This window comes from Enhydra lutris, unplaced genomic scaffold, assembly GCF_002288905.1.
Source record: "Enhydra lutris kenyoni isolate GAN:26980312 unplaced genomic scaffold, ASM228890v2 scaffoldscaffold10, whole genome shotgun sequence".
Classification (NCBI taxonomy): Eukaryota; Metazoa; Chordata; class Mammalia; order Carnivora; family Mustelidae; genus Enhydra; species Enhydra lutris.
Window position 1 is genome coordinate 40700707 of NW_019154094.1, and position 20164 is coordinate 40720870.

Below are 20164 nucleotides of genomic sequence, written 5' to 3' on the forward strand. Positions count from 1 at the left end.
ACCAGGAATATCTTCTGTGTTGATGTAAACATCATGCCTCCATGGGAAAGGCCTACCCCATGCAGCCAGGGTAACACTGAGCCAGGCCTCTGGCCTTAAATGTAGGAGCAGGAGAAAGCCCAGAATAGTAAGTATGTTTTTGCTAGCTCTGCAGCTCCTCCCACACATGGCTGCAGGTTTGGATCGGCTGCCAGCAAAAACTTTGCAGACTCTAGGTTTCGTAAGGCAGAACTCTGTATTTAAAACCCAAAAAGGCTTTATATTCAGGGGCAGAAATGACATATTTTTGGATCAGAGAGCCACACACTAAAGCACAGTCACCTACAAACTTGGCCTTTCATGCTTATCTTGTTTGAGTTGCTGTAGGTCGAAAAATCCCAGATGTCACTGATGAGAAACTAATATTCTTTGTGGCTAAGTAACAGCTCATTTTGAAATCCTGAAGTTGATAGTGTTGAACATGAAAGATAAGCTTCTGGCAAGCTAGGAAGAGCTTTGCATTGACAGGAGGGTTGTGTTATGCCCTAATGGGTCCTTTCCCAACTAAACACTTAAAAGGTTGTAATAAAATGCAACACTGAGAAATTAGAAGAGTGCCTTAGTCTCACCCTGCCATTCAAAGCCCTTCTGGTAGACAAATTTATTTTGGAAATTGTCCTTTATCATATCAATTACCTGGTCTCCTCAAGTCTCTGATTAAGCAGACATTAATTCCAGAATCAAATGTTTTTTTTGTTGGTAGAAGAAATCCCATTTCCTGTAACCCCACATTTTGAAAAATGGTTTGACAATAGATCCCTCTCTTCCCTCAGACCTTTCCAACCTTCCAGATAGAGCCCCACCCTCCAGCCCCAAAGAACACAAGCAAAGATGTATCAGCATAAATAATATAATGTGAGCTCTCTAATATCATACGCTAGCAGACTTGGTGGTTCACTCAGGAGTATTAGGGCTGGGAGGCCAGGAGGTGGGGAGCGTGTGAAGACAGTAAGTGAGGGGCAGACTTTGTGCCTAGCCTGCTGGTGACCTTTCTTGGTCAGCTAAGCTACCCTGGACAGGAAGGAGCTGGGCCAGGCTAAGAACCCTCAGGTTTCCAGCCTTTCTCCCTGGGAAGGCTGCTTCCTTCATGGTCCTGCGTGGGTGAGGAGGGTGTGGTGAGGTAAGACGTGTCTAGCTGCCAGCCAGTGGCGGCTACTAGCTGAGCATGGGGACCACAGTCTGGTCTTTGGGGAGTGCCTCCAGGGACTGGAGGTGTCACTGCAGTGTCTTCAGACAGGCTGGGATGAGAGATTGGGCCTTGCTCTCAGGGGGTTGCCCTCCCTCTGTGGCATCCAGGAGCTGCTGCATATAACAGGAGGTGCCCAGCAGCACATGGCCTGTGGTCTGCATGCTGAGGAGGGCCCAACGAAGAACTTCCCTGGGTGGAAGAAAAAGGCACTAGAGTCAAACCACAAAGAAAACCTCTCTCTGCATCCTCTAAATGTCTCCCCCTCCATGCTACCTCCACAGTTTCATAAACCGTAGCATGGTGTGTCAACAGGAGTGGATGCTATCCTCCCTCAGCAAATGGGAGATGGTCTATAGGCATTGCCTGGCATCATACTTTCATTGAGATGTCCAAAACCTCGCTATTTTCTCATGCAAAGTTCAAGCTCATTTAATAAGACCTTTACTTTTTGTAATACTACTTTGGGCCAGCCACATGAATCTCCATACCGTGGCGCTGTCCTTCATGACCTCTGTTCTAGATTTCCAAGTCATGTGTGGTCTAGCTAATTTTCAGGGTACTGGACATGAAGATCCCCTATGCCTAGTGTTTTGATGTACTGAGAACAGGACTCGAGTCAGATAGGCCAGCATTCTAATCCGGTCTTCTCAGCTATGTGAAGCGTGGCCAACCACTAGAGTTCTGAGCTTCTGCTTTTCCATCTATCAAATAGGATCATACCATTTCGATGCCTCACAGGGTTATGAGGTTGAAACAATATGAGATCACTTCCTTGGGATCCTAACAGGTAGATGAGTAGGGCAAAACAAGAATAACTGGTAGAATGTTTGACCACTTTAACCATGTTCTTATCCAGATCTGTTTAAAAGAGATTATTAGTCCTGGGTGGGGGTGGTTAGGGAGGGGGGAAAAAGGAAAATAAAGACTTTCTGGCTGGTATTAAAACTCTCAAACTGGGAGCACCTGGGTGGCTCAGTGGGTTAAAGCCTCTGCCTTCAGCTCAGGTCATAATCCCAGGGACCTGGGATCAAGCCCTGCATCAGGCTCTCTGCTTAGCAGAAAGCCTGCTTCCTCCTCTCTTTCTCTCTCTGCCTGCCTCTCTGCCTACTTGTGAACTCTGTCAAATAAATAAATAAAATATTTTTTAAAAAAACTTTCAAACTATTAACCTGTATTCGATAAATGAACTTATGGTTAAGGTATGGGGAGGCAGAAAGATAATTAGAACTATAAACATCTACACATGAAAATTCTCTAAATTTTTATTTATTTTTAAAAAGATTTATTTCTTTATTTTAAGGAGAAAGAGGCAGGGGGAGAGTGAGAGAGAATAAATGGGGGAGAGACAGAAGGAGGAGAAAATCTCCAGCAGGCTCCCTGCCCCATCATAGACCCTCCCCCCACCCAGCCAATAAGGGGCTTGATCTCACAACCCTGAGATCATTACCTGAGCTGAAACCAAGAGTTGGATGCTAAACCAGCTGAGCCACCCAGGCGCCCCTTCTTTAAAATTTTAAAGGCTGTACCTCAAATTACAGAACAGAAGCTTAAAACCAGCTGTCCAGCCATAAATAGGAATGAAGTTCTGACAACTTGTTACAACATAGATGAACCTTGGTAACATTATGCTCAGTGACATAAACCAGTCACAAAAGAACAAGCACTGTGTAAGATATCTAGAGTCGGCAAATTAACAGAGAAAGAAAGTAACACACTGGTAACCAGGGGCTGGAAGAAGAGGGAGTGGAAAGTTAGTGTTTAATGGGGACAGAATTTCAGTTTAAGATGATGAAAAAGTTCTGGAAATTGATAGTGATAACTGTTATACAACATTGTGAATGTACTTAACACCACTGAATTGTACACTTTAAAATGGTTAAAGTGGTCAATTTTATGTGTTTTACTACAACAGTAATAATAAAACTAGCTGACAACACTAAGTCACCACACACACGCCAGCTTGCTGGTTTTTTGATACCAACATATCTGCTGTGTTTAGGTCTGAGAGTCATACTTCCCCTAAATGCACTGAGTTTAAAAGCTGAAGCTTCTTGCTCTAGATTTTGAAATTTGCAAACTATCAGCAGCAAGCCCAGATCAACATGGGGCATGATATAGTATGGGAGGAATATGGGACTTGTAGCCACAGAACTAGGTGCAAGCCTGACATTGGGTGTCCTCTCTGGCAAACACACCTCAGGTCCCTCATCTCCAGACTGGCTATGCACAGAAGAAGCTCAGAAAGCCAAGAAGGGGTGCCTGGGTCGCTTAGTCCATTAAGCATCTGCCTTCAGCTCAGGTCATGATCCCAGGGTCCTTGCTTAGTGGGGAGCCTGCATCGGGCTCCTTGCTTAGTGGGGAGCCTGCTTCCCCTTCTGCCTGCTCTGCCTGCGGCTTCTCCTGCTTGTGCTCTCTCTCACTCTCTCTCTCTCAAATAAACAAATAAAATCTTAAACACACACACACACACACACACACACACACACACACACACACACACAACTGATTTAAAAAAAAAAAAAGCCAAGAAGGTTTGGTCTACTCTAGCTATGTTCTGGCAGAACTCTGGGGACCCTGAGCAGGACTTCTCAGAAGGCCTCTAAGAACAAGGATCAGATGTATCTTCATTCATTCTGCAATGATCTGAATTACTGCTATGTGTCAGGATTCACCAAGGTATTGGAGGCAATAAAAAGTCTTGCCATCATGGAACTTGTTCTGACATCTTGTTTATCTCTGGATCTTTAGCTTACATCATAGGGCCAGGCACCCAGTGGGTGCCCAGTAGACACTAAGTGAAGCAATAGGAGAGGAGTAGAACATGTGTTAGAAGAAACTGGCGAGAGGCCATGCTCTGCTACTCCCTAGCTTTGTGGCTTTGGAAGAGTTGGATGTCTCTGCCTCAGTGGCTGCCTCCACCTGATAGGGTAAGAATTCACTTGAATGCCAGTGGAACAGCTGAAATTGGGAGACATCACCATCACGGTACTTGTCTTACGATTTAACATGTTCTCATGCTTCCTGTGTTACTTGATTAAACTTTCAAAAATAAAGTAAAATGTTGAAAAGAAGTTCATTAGATAATACAAGTGACTATTGTCCATAGACGTGCAAATTATTTCCATCTGTGGAAGGACATTTATTTTGTCCCTCCCACCCACAGGGAGAAATCCAATTTTGTATCTATGAAGTTATCTCATTCTTTTTTCTTTTTAAGATTTATTTATTTATGAGGGAGAGGGGAGGGACAGAACCAGAGGGAGAGAGAAAACCCCAAGCAGACTCCCCAGGTAGAGGGCAGAGCCCGACATGGGGCTCGATCCCATCACCCTGAGATCATAACCTGAGCTGAAACCAAGAGTTGGCAACTCAACTGACTGAGCCACCCAGGCGCCCAGTTATCTCAGCATTCTTGATGGACCTGTATGTATTGGTGGTTTTTTTAATTCTCTGAACTGATTGTAACTTCTTGCTGGTTCTCTCTTTAATTAATGAGTTCACTAAAATCTTTGACACATGTTCACTTTTTAAAAATTGATTAGAAAACTACTTACTATTTTAGGTGGAAAAAAAGTAGTTGTTATAGTGGAAGGTAATTAGAAAAATAATATATCCCAGTTCCACCTGGAGGAGTATGTGTATCCCTTTGGCATACTCTAAAGCACTAATTCAACCGTAACATTCTAGACAAATGCTAATTCTCATGTCTTGTCAACACTAGTCCCAGGCTCATGTGAGCAGAGCGGAGTTCCCTCATTGCTGAATACCCACCCTATCCCCAGCAAATCCCAATTCACTCACTTCATGATGTGCTTGGCCCGGTAGCACTGCAGGTTATAGGAAAGGGAGTATGTGCCATACAGAGTGGCCTTCACATTCAGGCAACCAATGAAGTCCTGTGGGTTCATCTTATATAGGTCAAAGGTTACGCGAGCCACATCAATCTTCTTGGCAGGCTTACGGGAGAGGGAAAGTTGGTGCCTAGTACCCTGTATCAAGACAAGGCTGTGGTTGGCACCCTCCCAAGGACTTCTTCCAGACTCCCCAATGTTCTCCCCCCTACACACGTGGAAACTCACCTGTCTGGATGGGGGCTGCCATTTCTGCCCCTTCTGGAGAACCATGAACACTGTATCATCTGCCAGGGCTTGGAAATACTCTTCTGTCTCTACAGTTGTACCATCTTCCTCCAGCACCAGAAGGAAGGGCTTGTCTGCCAGCATCAGGGTGTCCCGGACCTGGAAAATAAATTCAGTGAAGCTTCTGCCATCCCCATGCAGCCACAGAGCATGAGGAAGACCCGTATTGCATCATCTCAGCTGCCAGGGAAAGAACAAGTGGATAAGGATCTATGGGAAATGGGACTGGAACCCAGGCTCTTGCTATGGGATCACCATCCAAAGATTCTATATTATGGTCTTTCTTGGTACCTGGATTCATGGTTATGTTCTAGAACAGTGCTGTTCGGTAAAAATATAGTGGGAGTCACATACGTAACTTTTTATTAAGATACAATTCACATGCCATAAAATTCATCCTTTTAAAATATATAATTCAGTGTTTTTTAGTACATTCACAAAGTTGTACAACCATCACGACTATCCAATTTCAGAACATTTTCATCATCCCAAAAGAAACCCATTATCCATTAGCCTTCATTTCCCATGCCCCAACCCATGGCAACCTTTACTGTTTGTCTCTTTTTGGATTTGCCCATTCTGGACATTTCATATAAATGGAATCATATGTGGTCTTTTTAGACTGACTTCTTTCCCTCAGTATGTTTTCATTGTTCGTCTATGTTGTAATATGACTCATTTCTTTTTATGGCTGAATAATATCCACATTTTTAAAAAGATTTCATTTATTTATTTGAGAGAGAGTGAAAGAGCACAAGCAGGGGGAGTAGAAGGCAGAAGGAGAAGCAGGTTCCCCGCTGAGCTGGGACCCGCCCCCGCCCCCCCCCCCACGTGGGGCTTGATACCAGGACCTTAGGATCATGACCTGAGCAGAAGGAATACACTTTTTTTAAAAAAGATTTTATTTATTTTTTTGACAGAGATCACAAGTAGGCGGAGAGGCAGGCAAAGAGAGGTCGGAGGGGCGGGTAGCAGGCTCCCTGCTGAGCAGAGAGCCCGATGCGGGGCTCGATCCCAGGACCCTGAGATCATAACCTGAGCTGAAGGCAGAGGCTTAACCCACTGAGCCACCCAGGCACCCCAGAAGGAAGACACTGAACTGACTGAGCCACCCAGGTGCCTCAATATATTACTTTTTTAAAAAAGATTTTATTTATTTATTTGTCAGACAGAGATCGCAAGTAGGCAAAGAGGCAGGCAGAGAGAGGAGGAAGCAGGCTCCCTGCTGAGCAGAGATCCTGATGCGGGGCTCAATCCCAGGACCCTGAGATCATAACCCGAGCTGAAGGCAGAGGCTTTAACCCACTGAGCCACCCAGGCGCCCCTGTTAAAGTTATTCTTAAACATTCTATTCTTATTGATGCTATTATGAATAAACTCATTTTTTTTTTTTAAGATAGGCTCCACATCCAGCATGGAGCTCGACACAGGACCTGAACTCACAACCCTGAGATCAAGACCTGAGCTGAGATCAAGAGTTGGATGCTTAACCAATTGAGCCACTCAGGTGCCCCCTCATTTTCCCCCCTCATTTTCTTAATTTTATTTTCAGATTATTTGTTGGCAGTGTATAGAAATACAATTGATTTTTATATATCGATCTTATATCTTGCAACCCTATATCATGCAACCTTGCTGAACCCATTTATTAGCTCTGTGTGTGTGTGTGTGTGTGTGTGTTCTGTAGGGTTTTATATCTGCAAATAGGCATAGTTTTACCCCTTCCCTTCCAATCAGGGTGCCTTTTGTTTTATTTTCTTGTTGATTAGCCTGGATAGAACCTCCAGCACCATGTTGTGTAGAAGTGGCAAGAACAGATACCCTTATCTTAATCTTGATCTTAAGGGGAAAGTTTTCAGAATTTCCCATTAAGCATGTTGTTAGCTGTGAGTTTTTCATAGATGCTCTGTATCATACATATGTAATTTTAAATTTTCTAATAGTTGCATGATACTTGTAATAGATTTAATTCCATCTAAAATATGATTTCAACATAAAGTTGGGATAAAATTTAGGATTTTACATTTTTTTCATATTAAGTCTTCAAAATCTTGTGTGTTACTTATACTTTAGCTCATCTCAGTTTCAACTAGCCTCATTTCAAGAGTTCAGTAACCACATGTAACTAGTAACTACTGCATTGGATAGTGTAGCTCTAGAGTTAAAGAGACCTGCATCTGAATTCTAGCTCCCTTACATTATTCTGAATGTAGGAAAGTTATCTCATTTATCTGAACTCATTTCATCATCCAAATAGTTGAGGCAAGTATAGTCTTAGAGTCCTCACAATGGTTAAATGCAAAAGTGTATGACAAGACAGCCTGGGTTTAAATCCCAGTATAGGGTGCCTGGGTGGCTCAGTGGGTTAAGCCGCTGCCTTCGGCTCAGGTCATGATCTCAGAGTCCTGGGATCGAGTCCCACATTGGGCTCTCTGCTCAGCGGGGAGCCTGCTTCCCTCTCTCTCTCTCTCTCTCTGCCTGCCTCTCCGTCTACTTGTGATCTCTCTCTGTCAAATAAATAAATAAAATCTTTAAAAAAAAAAATCCCAGTATATTTCAATTATATAGGAGAATATTCTTGTTTGTAGAAAAGATACACTGAAGTATTCAAGAATAAGAAGCATCTGTTGGCAACCTCCTCTCAAGTGATTTAGGAAGCCTAGTATTGTTCTTGCAACTTCTGTTAGTTTGAGATTCTTTCAAAATTAATTTTTGAAAAAATCCTCCAAAGGCTTACTGTGGTCTTTTAAAATGAAACCCCTCTGTTCTTTGCCATGGCCAATAGGGACTAATAATCTAGTCACTGCCAACCATATAACCTTGCTCTTTTTCCCTCACTCTCTTTGCTCCTTTCATCACATTGCCAAACTTGGAAAAGCAGTCTACATAGTTGATGTCTCCCTCCACTTGATCAGTAAGATTCACTTTTTTTAAAAATTAAATTTAATTAATTAATTATTTTTTTTATTTTCAGCATAACAGTATTCATTGTTTTTGCACCACACCCAGTGCTCCATGCAATCCGTGCCCTCTCTAATACCCACCACCTGGTTCCCCCAACCTCCCACCCCCCGCCCCTTCAAAACCCTCAGATTATTTTTCAGAGTCCATAGTCTCTCATGGTTCACCTCCCCTTCCAATTTCCCTCAACTCCCTTCTCCTCTCCATCTCCCCTTGTCCTCCATGCTATTTGTTATGCTCCACAAATAAGTGAAACCATATGATAATTGACTCTCTCTGCTTGACTTATTTCACTCAGCATAATCTCTTCCAGTCCTGTCCATGTTGCTACAAAAGTTGGGTATTCATCCTTTCTGATGGAGGCATAATACTCCATAGTGTATATGGACCACATCTTCCTTATCCATTCGTCCGTTGAAGGGCATCTTGGTTCTTTCCACAGTTTGGAGACCGTGGCCATTGCTGCCATAAACATTGGGGTACAGAAGGCCCTTCTTTTCACTACATCTGTATCTTTGGGGTAAATACCAAGTAGTGCAATTGCAGAGTCATAGGGAATTCACTTTTAACCTTTGTTCCATGCTGAAAAGATGGACTCTCACTATTGTACCTCCCTGCATCCTTTGGAGTTAGGACTCTAACTTGGGGTTCCCAAACTCAGTGGATAAGAATGTCCTGAAGAACCTGCTAAAAATGACAACCCCTGAGCCTCACTCATAACCCAGGGACTGCAGTCTGGGAAGTCGTGTGCAACAAATCCATTTTGGTACAAGAGGTGGTCCCCAGATCTCAGGTGAAAAACATTAGCAAGTCTAGACTCAAGTGTAGAAGAGACCTTTTGATTCAGGTGATACGAAATGGTGTGTCCCAGCCACAAGCCACAAGAGAGGGGAAATGGGCTCCCATGAAGAAGAACAGACCTAATTCACAGAAACAGGGGAAGTACTCTGGAATAGAGGCTTAGGTCAGCTATGATTTCTCTATGTTAAACTGTAGACTGTAGTAATCAGATGCCTAATCCAAATGTATGATCTGTGCCAGGCAACTGGGCTTGGATAGCAGCAGGGGTCCCGTCACCTTCAGCTGATAAGCTAATGGGGCAGTGAAGCACAAGATTAATATGGAGCCAGATTAGATGAGGCTGTAGGAGAGGCAGTGGGAAAGAAGAAGCATGGAAATGGGGAAGGGTGTCATTCTTGCCTGCTGTTAACTGCTATCCACAAGAGCCATGTGTCTTTGGTTTCCCGCTCTGGATGCTTACCTGATTGATAGTTTAATGTCTTCCACAGCGATTAAAAAGCCTTCCTTGGAAAGCCAGCGTAGGAGATGGATTGAAGACTTGCTCTGGCTGAAGGGAGGAGATGAGGAAGAGACTCTCTAAAATCTTGCCTATTTCCCCAACTTCCAGGTGTGTGTACAATGGAAAAGGGAATCTAAGGGTCCTTCTAACAAGAAAAATGGACTCTGAAAATACCACTGGCCTACTATTAGTATAGGATGGCAATATTCTGCCTTCCCCCCGGTCACTAATCCAGTGGACAGCACTCCAGGCAGCCCCTACCAACTCATTAGAGCTGGCATCAGGAAGGAGATATTTCACCATCTAACTCATGAAGTCCATCCTGGCTGAACTCCCAGCTCATAACCTGGAGGACAGAGGCAGCTGGCATGGTCAGCTCTCAGCCACAGTCCCAGTGATTGGGCTGTGCTGAGGGCAGTCCTGTCCCTCACCTTGTGCAGGAGGTCCTTGAGACTGTGCGCCATGATCCCCTTCCGTACGCTCCGGTCAGCAGTGCTTACTCTGCAGGGCCGGGCCTTGGGGGCCTCCTGGCTGGACTCAGACAAGAGCTGCTGGGTCACCACCGAGGTGCTCATGGCCACATGCCTGGGGACAATTTAGAGCATCAGAATGAGTTGTCTGCTGCCTCCTAGCCCTTACCCCACTGCAAGACACTCGCTTCCCTTCCCCTGTAGGTTGATCTCATATTTTTTCTCCTCCACTACCACCAGCCCTGCTCTAAGTCTTACTAGTGTTGCTCAAAGGCCTTGTTAGATCAGTACATCTCAAACATTAACGAACATATATTTCCTCTGGGGATCTCAGTCTGATTCAGTAGGTCTCAGTGGAGTCTGGGATTCCAAATGTCTAATAAATTTCCAAGTGGCATTGGTGCTGTTCATTGGCGCTGACCATGATGAGTAGCAAGGTGATAGGGGACCCATCCCACATCCCCCCAGTTCCACTTTCCTCTCTTGGCCTCTCTCTTCCCATCTGTAAAGTGAAATTAAGTGGTGAAGGGGCCTGGGTTTTTGAGTCAGACCCAAGCCTGAATCCTGGCTCCACTACCTATTGGCTAGGTGACTGAGAGCACCCAATCTGTGCCTCAGTGCCCCCATCTATTAATTTGGTGTCATAATCCCCACTTCCAAAAGTTGTAATCAGGTTTAAATGAGATCCAGAATGGGGGCGCCTGGTGGCTCGGTTGGTTAAATGTCCAACTCTTGATTTCAGCTCTGCTCATGATCTCAGGGTCCTGAGACTGAGCCCTGCTTTGGGCTCTGCACTGAGTATGGAGCCTGCTTAAGATTCTCTCTCCCTCTTGTGCCCCCCACCCCTACTCAAGAGCTCCACTCTCTCTCTCTAATTAAGAAAAAAGAAGTGCAAAATCTTGGGCCCCACTCCAGACCTACTAAATCGACATCTGCATTTAACAAAATGCCCAGGGAACTTATAAGCGCTTTGAAGTTTGAAAAGGTCTGCCTTACTGCTCCCAAGTGGCTCCCCTTTGCTTCCACCCTTGGCTCTCCTCACCTGGACAAGGACTTGGGGTAGAGAAGGCTGAGGGACTTCATGGCATATTCCATCCTTGTCACCTGGATAGTTTTGGACCTGGGAAGGAAGCAGAAAGTTAGTTAGGGTAGGAATACAAGGCTCCCTCTCACTCATCATTTGACACAGTGCAACCCCACCCCCATCCAGCTAACCTCCACTCTGGTATCTCCTCGCAACTCCCACACACACTTTTCCAGTCCTTCTCCTGTCCCATCCCACACATGCCAACTGGGACCAAGCTGGAAACCCCCTCAGGGCCTGAGCTCAACCCCACTCAGCAGCTGCCCCTCCATCCCCAGGACTACTCACTCCATGTTTCTCTGACTCTGGCTCTGATCACACTGATCAGGGATCCCCAGCTGGGGCTGAAGAGGCCCTGCTTGGTTGGGTCTTGTCCCTGGGGGCAGAGTCCATTTCATGCTGGCAGGAGGTGAGTCACACCACTCCCCTCTTCTGGAGACTCTTTCCTCACCTATAGCCCAGACGCCTCCCAGGCCAGGCTCACACAGGTCAGGCAGCCCAGTCTACAAAGGCTCTCTCTTGCGCCCTTGAACAATCCAGACACCTTCTGAGGCTTCCCACTGGCCAAAAGGACTTTCTGTGATGACAGATGTTGGAGATGTTCTATATCCTTTCTCCCCAGTACCACAACTGCTAGCTTCATGTGGCTACCAAGCACTTGAAATGTGGCTAGTACAATGGAGGAATGGATTTTTAATTTTGTTTAATGTTAACTAATTTGAATTGAAACAGCCACTATGGCTTATGGCTACTAGTAACCATCCTGAACCCAAAGATCTAGCTGATAGCCCTGGGCTCACCTGCCACTTTCTCCTCTTAAACCTGTCTGCCTTGGGTCTTGCATGCTCCAAGCCTTTGCGTTGACAAGTCCCATCACCTGCAGTGTCCTCTACCAGCGCAGGGCTAACCATATGCAGCCTTGAAGCCCCAACTTCACTATTTTTCACTCTTTGGAAAGCCTTTTTATTTATTTTATTTTATTTATTTATTTACTGATGAGAAAAGTTTTATGTGGACAACACAGACCAGACAAGAACATTATAAATGGGGGAAACAGAGGCTCTGGAAAAGCCTTTTTAGATGGCTCACACAGTTCCCCCTTTATCTTGCCCTTCCTACTTCCAAGCCAAGTGTGCCTCAGTGTCTGTGTCTGCCTTAGCCCCACCAATCCTTGGGTGCCTCGCCCTCGGATGTTCTCTCTATTCCCGGTGCAGAGGCACAAGCCTGGGGGCCCAGGGGGTGGTCATGGAACAAGGAACCCCCTCCCCAGTTGGGTATCTCTTTCCTTTTAACAATTAGGGGGACTTCCTAGGCTAGCCTATCTGTGAACTCCCCCACTTAGGACTACCCAAGTCCACCTGTCTCAGCCTTGCTCCTCACTCCCCATGCTGAGCCCACCTCACCTGTTCTCCAGGAGCCCTTCCCCCTGCAAAATCCCAAAAGAAAACACTTACCTTCCCCTTACAGCCTCTAGTAAGATAACTCCGGTAAGATAACTAACTGTTCAGCACTGCACAGCACAGCCCTCCCTCCATTTTATTTCCAGCTCCCAGGGAAGCCCCTCCCCTGGCCTTCAGCCCCATCTGGGGAAAAGAGCATGGGGAGTGAGTGTGTAGCTCTCACCCTTGGGACTTCAGGCCAGCCGAACTTTCAGAAAAGGCCCAAAAGGAGGGGAAGAGGCAAGTTTCGAAAACTTTGGGACAGGGTATGGCTCAGGACGTGATATCAGGCACAGAGGGCACAGAAAATAGGCACATGTAGGTTGTGGTCCCAGCCCCACTCAAGTTCGCTGAGTGTAGACAAGCTGTCTCACTTCTGTGAGCCCCAGTTTCTCTCACCCGTATAACGACAATAATAATTCCTGTGTTAGGGGATTGAGGTGAGGATTTGTGATAATGAAAGTGAAGGACTTTGCAACAAAGACAGCTCATAGATGGAAGTGAATATGGGTGTTATAATATAATTATTTAATAATAGTAGAGACTAAGACTAGCTGAAATGTGTAGTGGTTAATAGTATAAGGTCTTACCCTTGACCCAGCAATCCTACTCCTGTATATATTATCCAAGAGAAATGAAAACATATGTCCATGGTTTTCATAGTGTTGTTCACAATAGGTAAAAGACAGAAATGAATGTTCATCAATTGATGAATGGATTCTTTAAATGTGGCATATCCATAAATGGAATATTATTTGTCAATTAAAAAGGATTACATGCTACTACATGGATAAACTTTGAAAACATGCAAAGTGAAAGAAGCCAGTCACAAAAGATCACATACATATTTGTATGAAATGTCCAGAACAGGCAAAACTATAAAAAGAAAAAATAAATTAGTGGATGCTTAGAGCTAGGGAGGGAGAAGAAATGGGGAATGATTCTAATGGGGAGTGATGGGGTTTCTTTTAGGAGAGACAAAAATGTTCTAATCAATTATTCTAATCACAGTCCATTTTGGCTATGGTTGAACAACACTGAAAATATGCTAAAAGCCATTGACTGTTATTTGTTTATTTCTACTTTTACAAGTGATTCATAAAGTTGTTTAAAAAAAAGAGTTCAAGGTCATCTTGTTTCAGCTCAAGGTGTTTCACACTGTGTATCATCACCTGGAAAGCTTGTTAAAATTCAGATTGCTGGGCCCCATTCCAGAGTTTCTGACTCAGTCTGACTGGGGTGGATTCTAAGGAACCATTTCTAAGAGTTTCCTAGGTGATCCTGAAGATGTGACTGCTCAGGAACCCCACTCGAGAGCTAGAGGTATAGCATTGGCTGTGTGATGTAATTCTTCTAAGCCTCAGTTGGATCTGACAAATAGGGATTAAAAATAGCTCCTACCCCATTGGGTTGTCATGAAGGTTGAATGAGATAATCATGAAATGCCTGCTGCAGAATTTAGTGCATCCTTGGGGCTCAATAAATCACTATTGCTATTATTATTATCTTAAAGATTAATTACTTAATTTATTTGAGAGAGCGAGCACTTGTGTGCACAAGCGAGTGAGCGAGGGGAAAGGCAAAGGGAGAGGGAGAGAAGCAGACTCCCCGCTGAGTGCGGAGCCTGATCCCAGGAACCAGAGATCACGACCTGAAGCAGAATCAAGAGTCAGTCACCCAACCAAGCCACCCAGGTGCCCCTATTATTAATATCTAAATCCCTCCCTGGCTCCCAGACAGCCATCATTTATTCACTCATTCATTCATTCATTCATTCAACAAATATTTATTAGGCACTTACTATGTGCCAGCCCTCAGAGGGGCTGAGAATACAGCAGGAAAGAAGACAACCTTGTCCCACACTTCAAGGAGCTGACATTCCTAGGGCAGAGGGGAACTCAGGTCTTGTGCAAATATGCAAATAAACAAAAGGATTTCAGATAATGACATTCGAGGGGGGAAAAAAACAAAGTGGTATGATAACAAATGGCTGAAGAGCTATACTGGCTTGTAGGTTTGGGCAAGGCCTCAAAGGCAGTAAGCTTCGAGCTAAATTCTACTGCTGAGAAGCCAATCTTTTGAAGTCCTGGGGGAACATTCAAGGCAAAGGAAATACCAGTGCAAAGGATCTGGGATAGGAATGAGCAGGGTGAGGAGACAGGAACACAAGTCATTAAACTTGAAGGCAGTCCAAGAGCCAGAAAAGAAGTACAAACAAGTACTTCAGAGAAGAAGTTCTGGGGAACAGGTTGGGGCCCTCCCTTGGACATTCATGCCTCAAACATTTATTGAACATCTAACACGTGATTGTGCATCAGTGGATGACTCAGAGGCAGTCTGTCCCTGATGACAAACTCCCAGGGCACCCTGGGAAGCAGACACAGATTAAAAAAAGAAGAAGAGGAAGAAGAAAAAAAGTAACTGCAAGCTAAAACCAAAGATCATCTGCCTTGGGGTGGAGGATGGCTCCATGAGCCTGAGGATTCTTCACAGTCCTTAGGAGAGGATAGTGTTGAACCTCTGGGATTTACTTATTCAACAAGCATTTTCTTGAGCATTTATGCTATGCCAGGCACTATGGACTGCTGGGGACATAGATGCCTTAGTTCTTGTCCCAGTCTGGGGACCTTACATTCTAGTGGGAGAGGCAGATGTCTGAGCATGGTTCTCAAACTCTGAAGTGCCTAGAAATCATTTGAGATAATTTGGAGTGGAGAAGGACTCTAACTGTGTGACTCAACATTGAGAAACCATAAAAGAAAAGATTATGTATTCAGCTATATTTTAAAAGTATTCTGGGGGCACTTGGGTGGCTCAGTTGGTTAAGCATCTCATTCTTGATCTAAGCTCAGGTCTTGATCTCAGGGTTGTGAGTTCAAGCCCCGCATTGGGCTCCACACTGGGCATGGAGCCTAGTTTAAAAAAAAAAAAAAAAGTGTTCTGCATGTTCAGCTGGTCATACCTGAACAGAGTCAAATGACATACAGAAAGAAAGCTATATTGGAACTAAAATAGGCAAGATGCTTATCTCCTCTCTCTCTTTCCCCACCTCTCTCCCTCTTTCCCTCTCTTTTTCTGCATCTGTCTCTCTCTCCCTCTTTCTCATTCTCTTCTCCCTCCTCTCTGCATAAACTAAGACCAACAAAATGGTAGAAAATTGGGCAAAGAATATGAACATAGTTCAGGTAAATGAAATACAAATGAGCCTTAAGTATGTAAAAAGACATTTAATCCCACTTATAGAAATTAATAAAAGAAATAGAAATAAAACACAAAACTATGCAGAGATGTGATTCTTCACCCATCAGACTAGCAAATGTTGTTGGCAAAGCTGTGGGAAAGCAAAGAGTCAGACACACTCACACATTGTTGGTGAGAATGTAATTGATCTAACCTCTGTGGAAGGCAACGTGTCCAGATCTATCAAAATTACAGACACCGTATATTCTTTGACCCAGCAATACCACTTCTGGGATTCCAGAATATAGATCTACTTGCCCATGAATGAAATGAAGCTATGCTTGTAATAGCAAAATATTGGAAATGATCCAAATGTACTACAAGAGAGACAGTTTAAGTAAATTATCTTATATTCATACAATGAAATAATCCTAAGAAGCCAAAAAAAAAATGAGGATATTCCTTATGTATTGATCTAGGGAAAATCTCTAAGATATATTGTTACATGGAAACAAAAAGCAAGGTCTTTACTAAGTGTATATAATACAGTAGCCTCTGTATTTAAGAAAGTGTAAAATAAGAATATAACCTTATTTTTTTTAAGATTTTATTTATTTATCTGACAGAGAGAGGGAACACAAGCAGGGGAGTGGGAGAGGGAGAAGCAGGCTTCCCACTGAGCAGGGAGCCTAATGCGGGGCTCGATCCCAGGACCCTGGGATCATGACCTGAGCTGAAGGCAGCCGCTTAACTGACTGAGCCACCCAGGGGTCCCAAAATGTAACTTTACATTTGTTTGTATGTACTTCAAGAAACTCTGGAAATACATACAATTACATTTTAAAAACCCACCACAAAGTGTTTCCTTGGTTGGATGGAGTCGGGTAGACTGGATTGAGACCTAGGAGGATGGGGAGTGGAGTTGAGAGGAGGAGTTTTCACTGCATATATTTTTTTTAATTGAGAACTTTATTTTGATACAATTTGCTTTCACTGTAATGTTATATAATTTATTTTGTACATCCAAAAACTTCATTCTGAGAAGGGTTCCCCAGGCTGCCAAAGATGTCCATGGCACAAAAGCAGTTACAAATCACTGCTCTAGGGGGGCCCGGCTGGCTCAGTCATATAGTGTGCGACTCTTGATCTTGGGGTTGTGAGTTCAAGCCCCATGTTGGGCACGGAAGCCTATGTAAAACAAAATAAAACAAACAAAAACAAATCACTGCTGTAAGTGATCACACTTTTCCATTATTGCCCTTCCCTCATGACCATTTGCATTTTAAAATAACAGCTTTGGGCCACTAGGGTGGCTCAGTTGTTAGGCATCTGCCTTTGGCTCAGGTCATGATCCCAGAGTTATGGGATTGAGCCCCCAGTCGGGTTCCCTGCTCAGTGGAGAGCCTGCTTCTCCCTCTGCGCCTCATCCAGCTCATGCTTGCTCTCTTTCTCTTTCTCAAATGAATAAGTAAAATATTTTTTTAAAATAAAATAACAGCTTTATTGAGATATAATGCCCATATGATTAAGTCCACCCTTTTGAGATGTACAATTCAGTGGTTTTTAGTATATTCACGAAGTTGTCCGACGATCATTGCTATGTAATTATAGAATATTTTTATTGCCCTCAAAAAGAAACTGCATACCTATTACAATTACTCCGTATTTCCTCCTGTCAACCACTACTCTACTTTTGGTCTTTATGGCTTGGTCTATTCCAAATATTTCATATAAATAGAATTATACAATATGGGGTCCTTTTATACTAGCATTTCATGTGTCATAATATCACCCATGCAGTAGTATGTATCCTTCTTCATTGCCAAATAATATTCCATTTATGGAGATGCCACATTTTTTTTATCCACTCATCAGCTGATGAAGATAGGGTTGTTTCTACTTTTTAACTATTATAAATAATTCTGCTATGAACATTTGTGTACAATTTTTTTAAAAGATTTTATTTATTTATTTGACAGACAGAGATCACAAGTAGGCAGAGAGGCAGGCAGAGAGGGAGGAAGGGAAGCAGGCTCCCTACTGAGCAGAGAGCCAGATGAGGGGCTTGATCCCAGGACCCTGGAATCATGACCTGAGCTGAAGGCAGAGGCTTTAACCCACTGAGCCACCCAGGTGCCCCATGTGAACAATTTTTTTAAAGATTTTATTCACTTATTTGTCAGAGTGGGAGAGAGCACAAGTGGGGGAGTGCAGGCAGAAGGAGAACCAGGCTCCCCACTAAGTAGGGAGTCCAATGCAAGGGTTGATCCCAGGACCCTGGGATCATGACCTGAGCTGAAGGCAGATATGTAACTGACTGAGCCACCCAGGCGTCCATGTGTACAAGACATATATCCCTGTGTGGATATATATTGTCACTTCCGTTGGGTATATATCTAGGAATGGAATTGCTGGGCCATATTAGTAATTCTTATTTTTTTAGGTACTGCCAAACTATTTTTCCAAAGTAGCTGCACCATTTTACATTCCTACCAGCAATATTTGAGGGTTCCATTTCCTCCATATCCATGGGAACACTTGTTATGGTCTGTCTTTTTTATTTTAGCCATCCTACTGGGTGTGAAGTGGTATCTCATAGAGATTTCAAAATGCATTTCCCTAATGACTAACAGTGCTGGACATCTTTTCATGTACTCATTGTGCATAAATTTATTATATTGTTTGATTTCTAAACCACATAAATGCATTGCCTAGTCAACATTTTAGATTAAAAATAAAGGTCTCGGGCCCAGTTTGGAAGAATGATTTATTTGGGTGAGGGTAAGACCCAGAAATATATGGGGTTTTTATTTTAATTTTTAAAAGATTTTTTCTTTATTTATTTGACAGAGAGAGATCACAAGCAGGAGGAGCAACAAGCAGAGGGAGAGGGAAAAGCAGACTTTCTGCGGAGCAGGGAGCCTGACACAGGGCTCTATCCCAGGACCCTGGGATCATGACCTGAGCCCTGAGTGAAAAGCAAAATGCTCAACTGACTGAGCCACCCAGGTGCCCCTATGTGTGTGTGTGTGTGTTTTTTTAAGATTTACTTATTTGAGAGAGAGAAAGAGCATGCACAAATGAGGGGAGGGCTGGAGGGAGAGGGAGAGAAAATCCTCAAGCAGACTCCCAACTGAGTGCAGGGCCCCAGAGGGGCTTGATCCCAGGACTCTGAGATCACGACCTGAGCCAAAATCAAGAGCCGGCCGCTTAACTGACTGAATCACCTAGGTGCCCCAGAAATATATGCTTTTATTTTTACTCATTTTTTAAAACAGTAATTTATTGCTCTTTCTTTCCAAAGCTTTGTGAATTTACAAAGAAAAAAAAAAAAGGATTAGAGTTTTCAGACTGCTCAGTTCAGGCTAAGAATGCCGAGAGGTGAGAGCCTGGACCACCATGGCCACTGGGTGTTTACCAGCAGATGTGCACAGATTTCTACAACAAGCTCCCTCAGATTAGTTTTCTGCCTTTAGAGATGCTGTGTCCCTTACCCACCATCTCTCAGGACCTACGTGGGTCACTAGTCAAGTCACTGGGACGGAACAGAGGGTTTTGGGGTTTGGTTTTGTTTTTTGGCCCTCCAGCTATAAAATGAAATTTTCAGTTCATTTCTGAAAAATAAATTGGTCAATAAATTCATTTTGTTCTGCTTCTATTTTACACAAAGCTTCCTCTTCAACCCGATACCTTCCAAGCTGCATTTTCTGTTCTGCTGTCAGTGCTTGCAGTGGCTGCTGTTGGGCTTCTCTCAGTTTTGCTATAGATTTGAACAAGTTCCGAGCACCAATGGCCTTCATCTTCTCATTTTTTGCTTCTTTTGCAAATTGGTCAACAAGCTCAAGTAAACCACCGACTATTTTCTGAAACTGGCTAATTTTGTCCACAGAGTCCTTGTACTCTTCCTTGAGCTCTGTGGTCTGCTAGGTAACCTCAGGGTCCCACACATGCAGCTTGTCCAGTTCATCAAAGTGCAGCCTGCTTCACCCTGGATCTCCTTGGCCATAGCTGCCAGCCCCGTAGCGGGGAAGCTTCAGAAGAAGCTGATTCTGGCAGCAGCTTCTCTCCTGGGTCAGCTGCATCTTACCTTGCCCGCTGGCCTCAGCTGCTGCCACTGAAATATATGCTTGTAATAAGAATCCTGGGTGATTAAAAAAAAATCCTGGGTGATTCTATCACAGATGGTCTTTTTAAAAATTATTTATTTATTTATTTGACACAGAGAGAGAGAGAGAGAGAGAGAGAGAGAAAGCAAGAGAGGGAACATAAACAGGGGGAGTGGGAGAGGGAGAAGCAGACACCACCCCCCAACAACTGAGCAGGGACCCTGATGTGGGACTCAATCCCAGGACACTGGGATCCT

The 20164-nt window shown here is 43.9% G+C and overlaps 1 protein-coding gene and 1 pseudogene across 4 annotated transcripts; both read right to left on the minus strand.

Moving 5' to 3' along the window:
• Nucleotides 1–801: 801 nt before the first annotated feature.
• LOC111144276 (cell death inducing DFFA like effector c) lies at nucleotides 802–12706 on the minus strand. 3 transcript variants are annotated; one of them, XM_022498510.1, is made up of 6 exons: nucleotides 12637–12706; nucleotides 11141–11218; nucleotides 10060–10213; nucleotides 5308–5466; nucleotides 5030–5217; nucleotides 802–1417 (listed from the first exon to the last, which is right to left on the minus strand). In XM_022498510.1, exons 2-6 carry the CDS (start codon nucleotides 11191–11193, stop codon nucleotides 1255–1257), a joined length of 717 nt encoding a protein of 238 aa, XP_022354218.1. In that variant the 5' UTR covers nucleotides 11194–11218; nucleotides 12637–12706; the 3' UTR covers nucleotides 802–1254. The 3 variants fall into 3 exon arrangements, with proteins under 3 accessions (XP_022354218.1, XP_022354217.1, XP_022354219.1); XM_022498509.1 differs by lacking the exon at nucleotides 12637–12706 and adding an exon at nucleotides 11471–11488; XM_022498511.1 differs by lacking the exons at nucleotides 10060–10213; nucleotides 12637–12706 and having other exon boundaries at nucleotides 11141–11161.
• Nucleotides 12707–19073: 6367 nt separating this feature from the next.
• LOC111144235 lies at nucleotides 19074–19807 on the minus strand (annotated as a pseudogene). Its single transcript, XR_002640376.1, has one exon. The product of XR_002640376.1 is annotated as an intraflagellar transport protein 20 homolog pseudogene (transcript).
• Nucleotides 19808–20164: the final 357 nt, after the last annotated feature.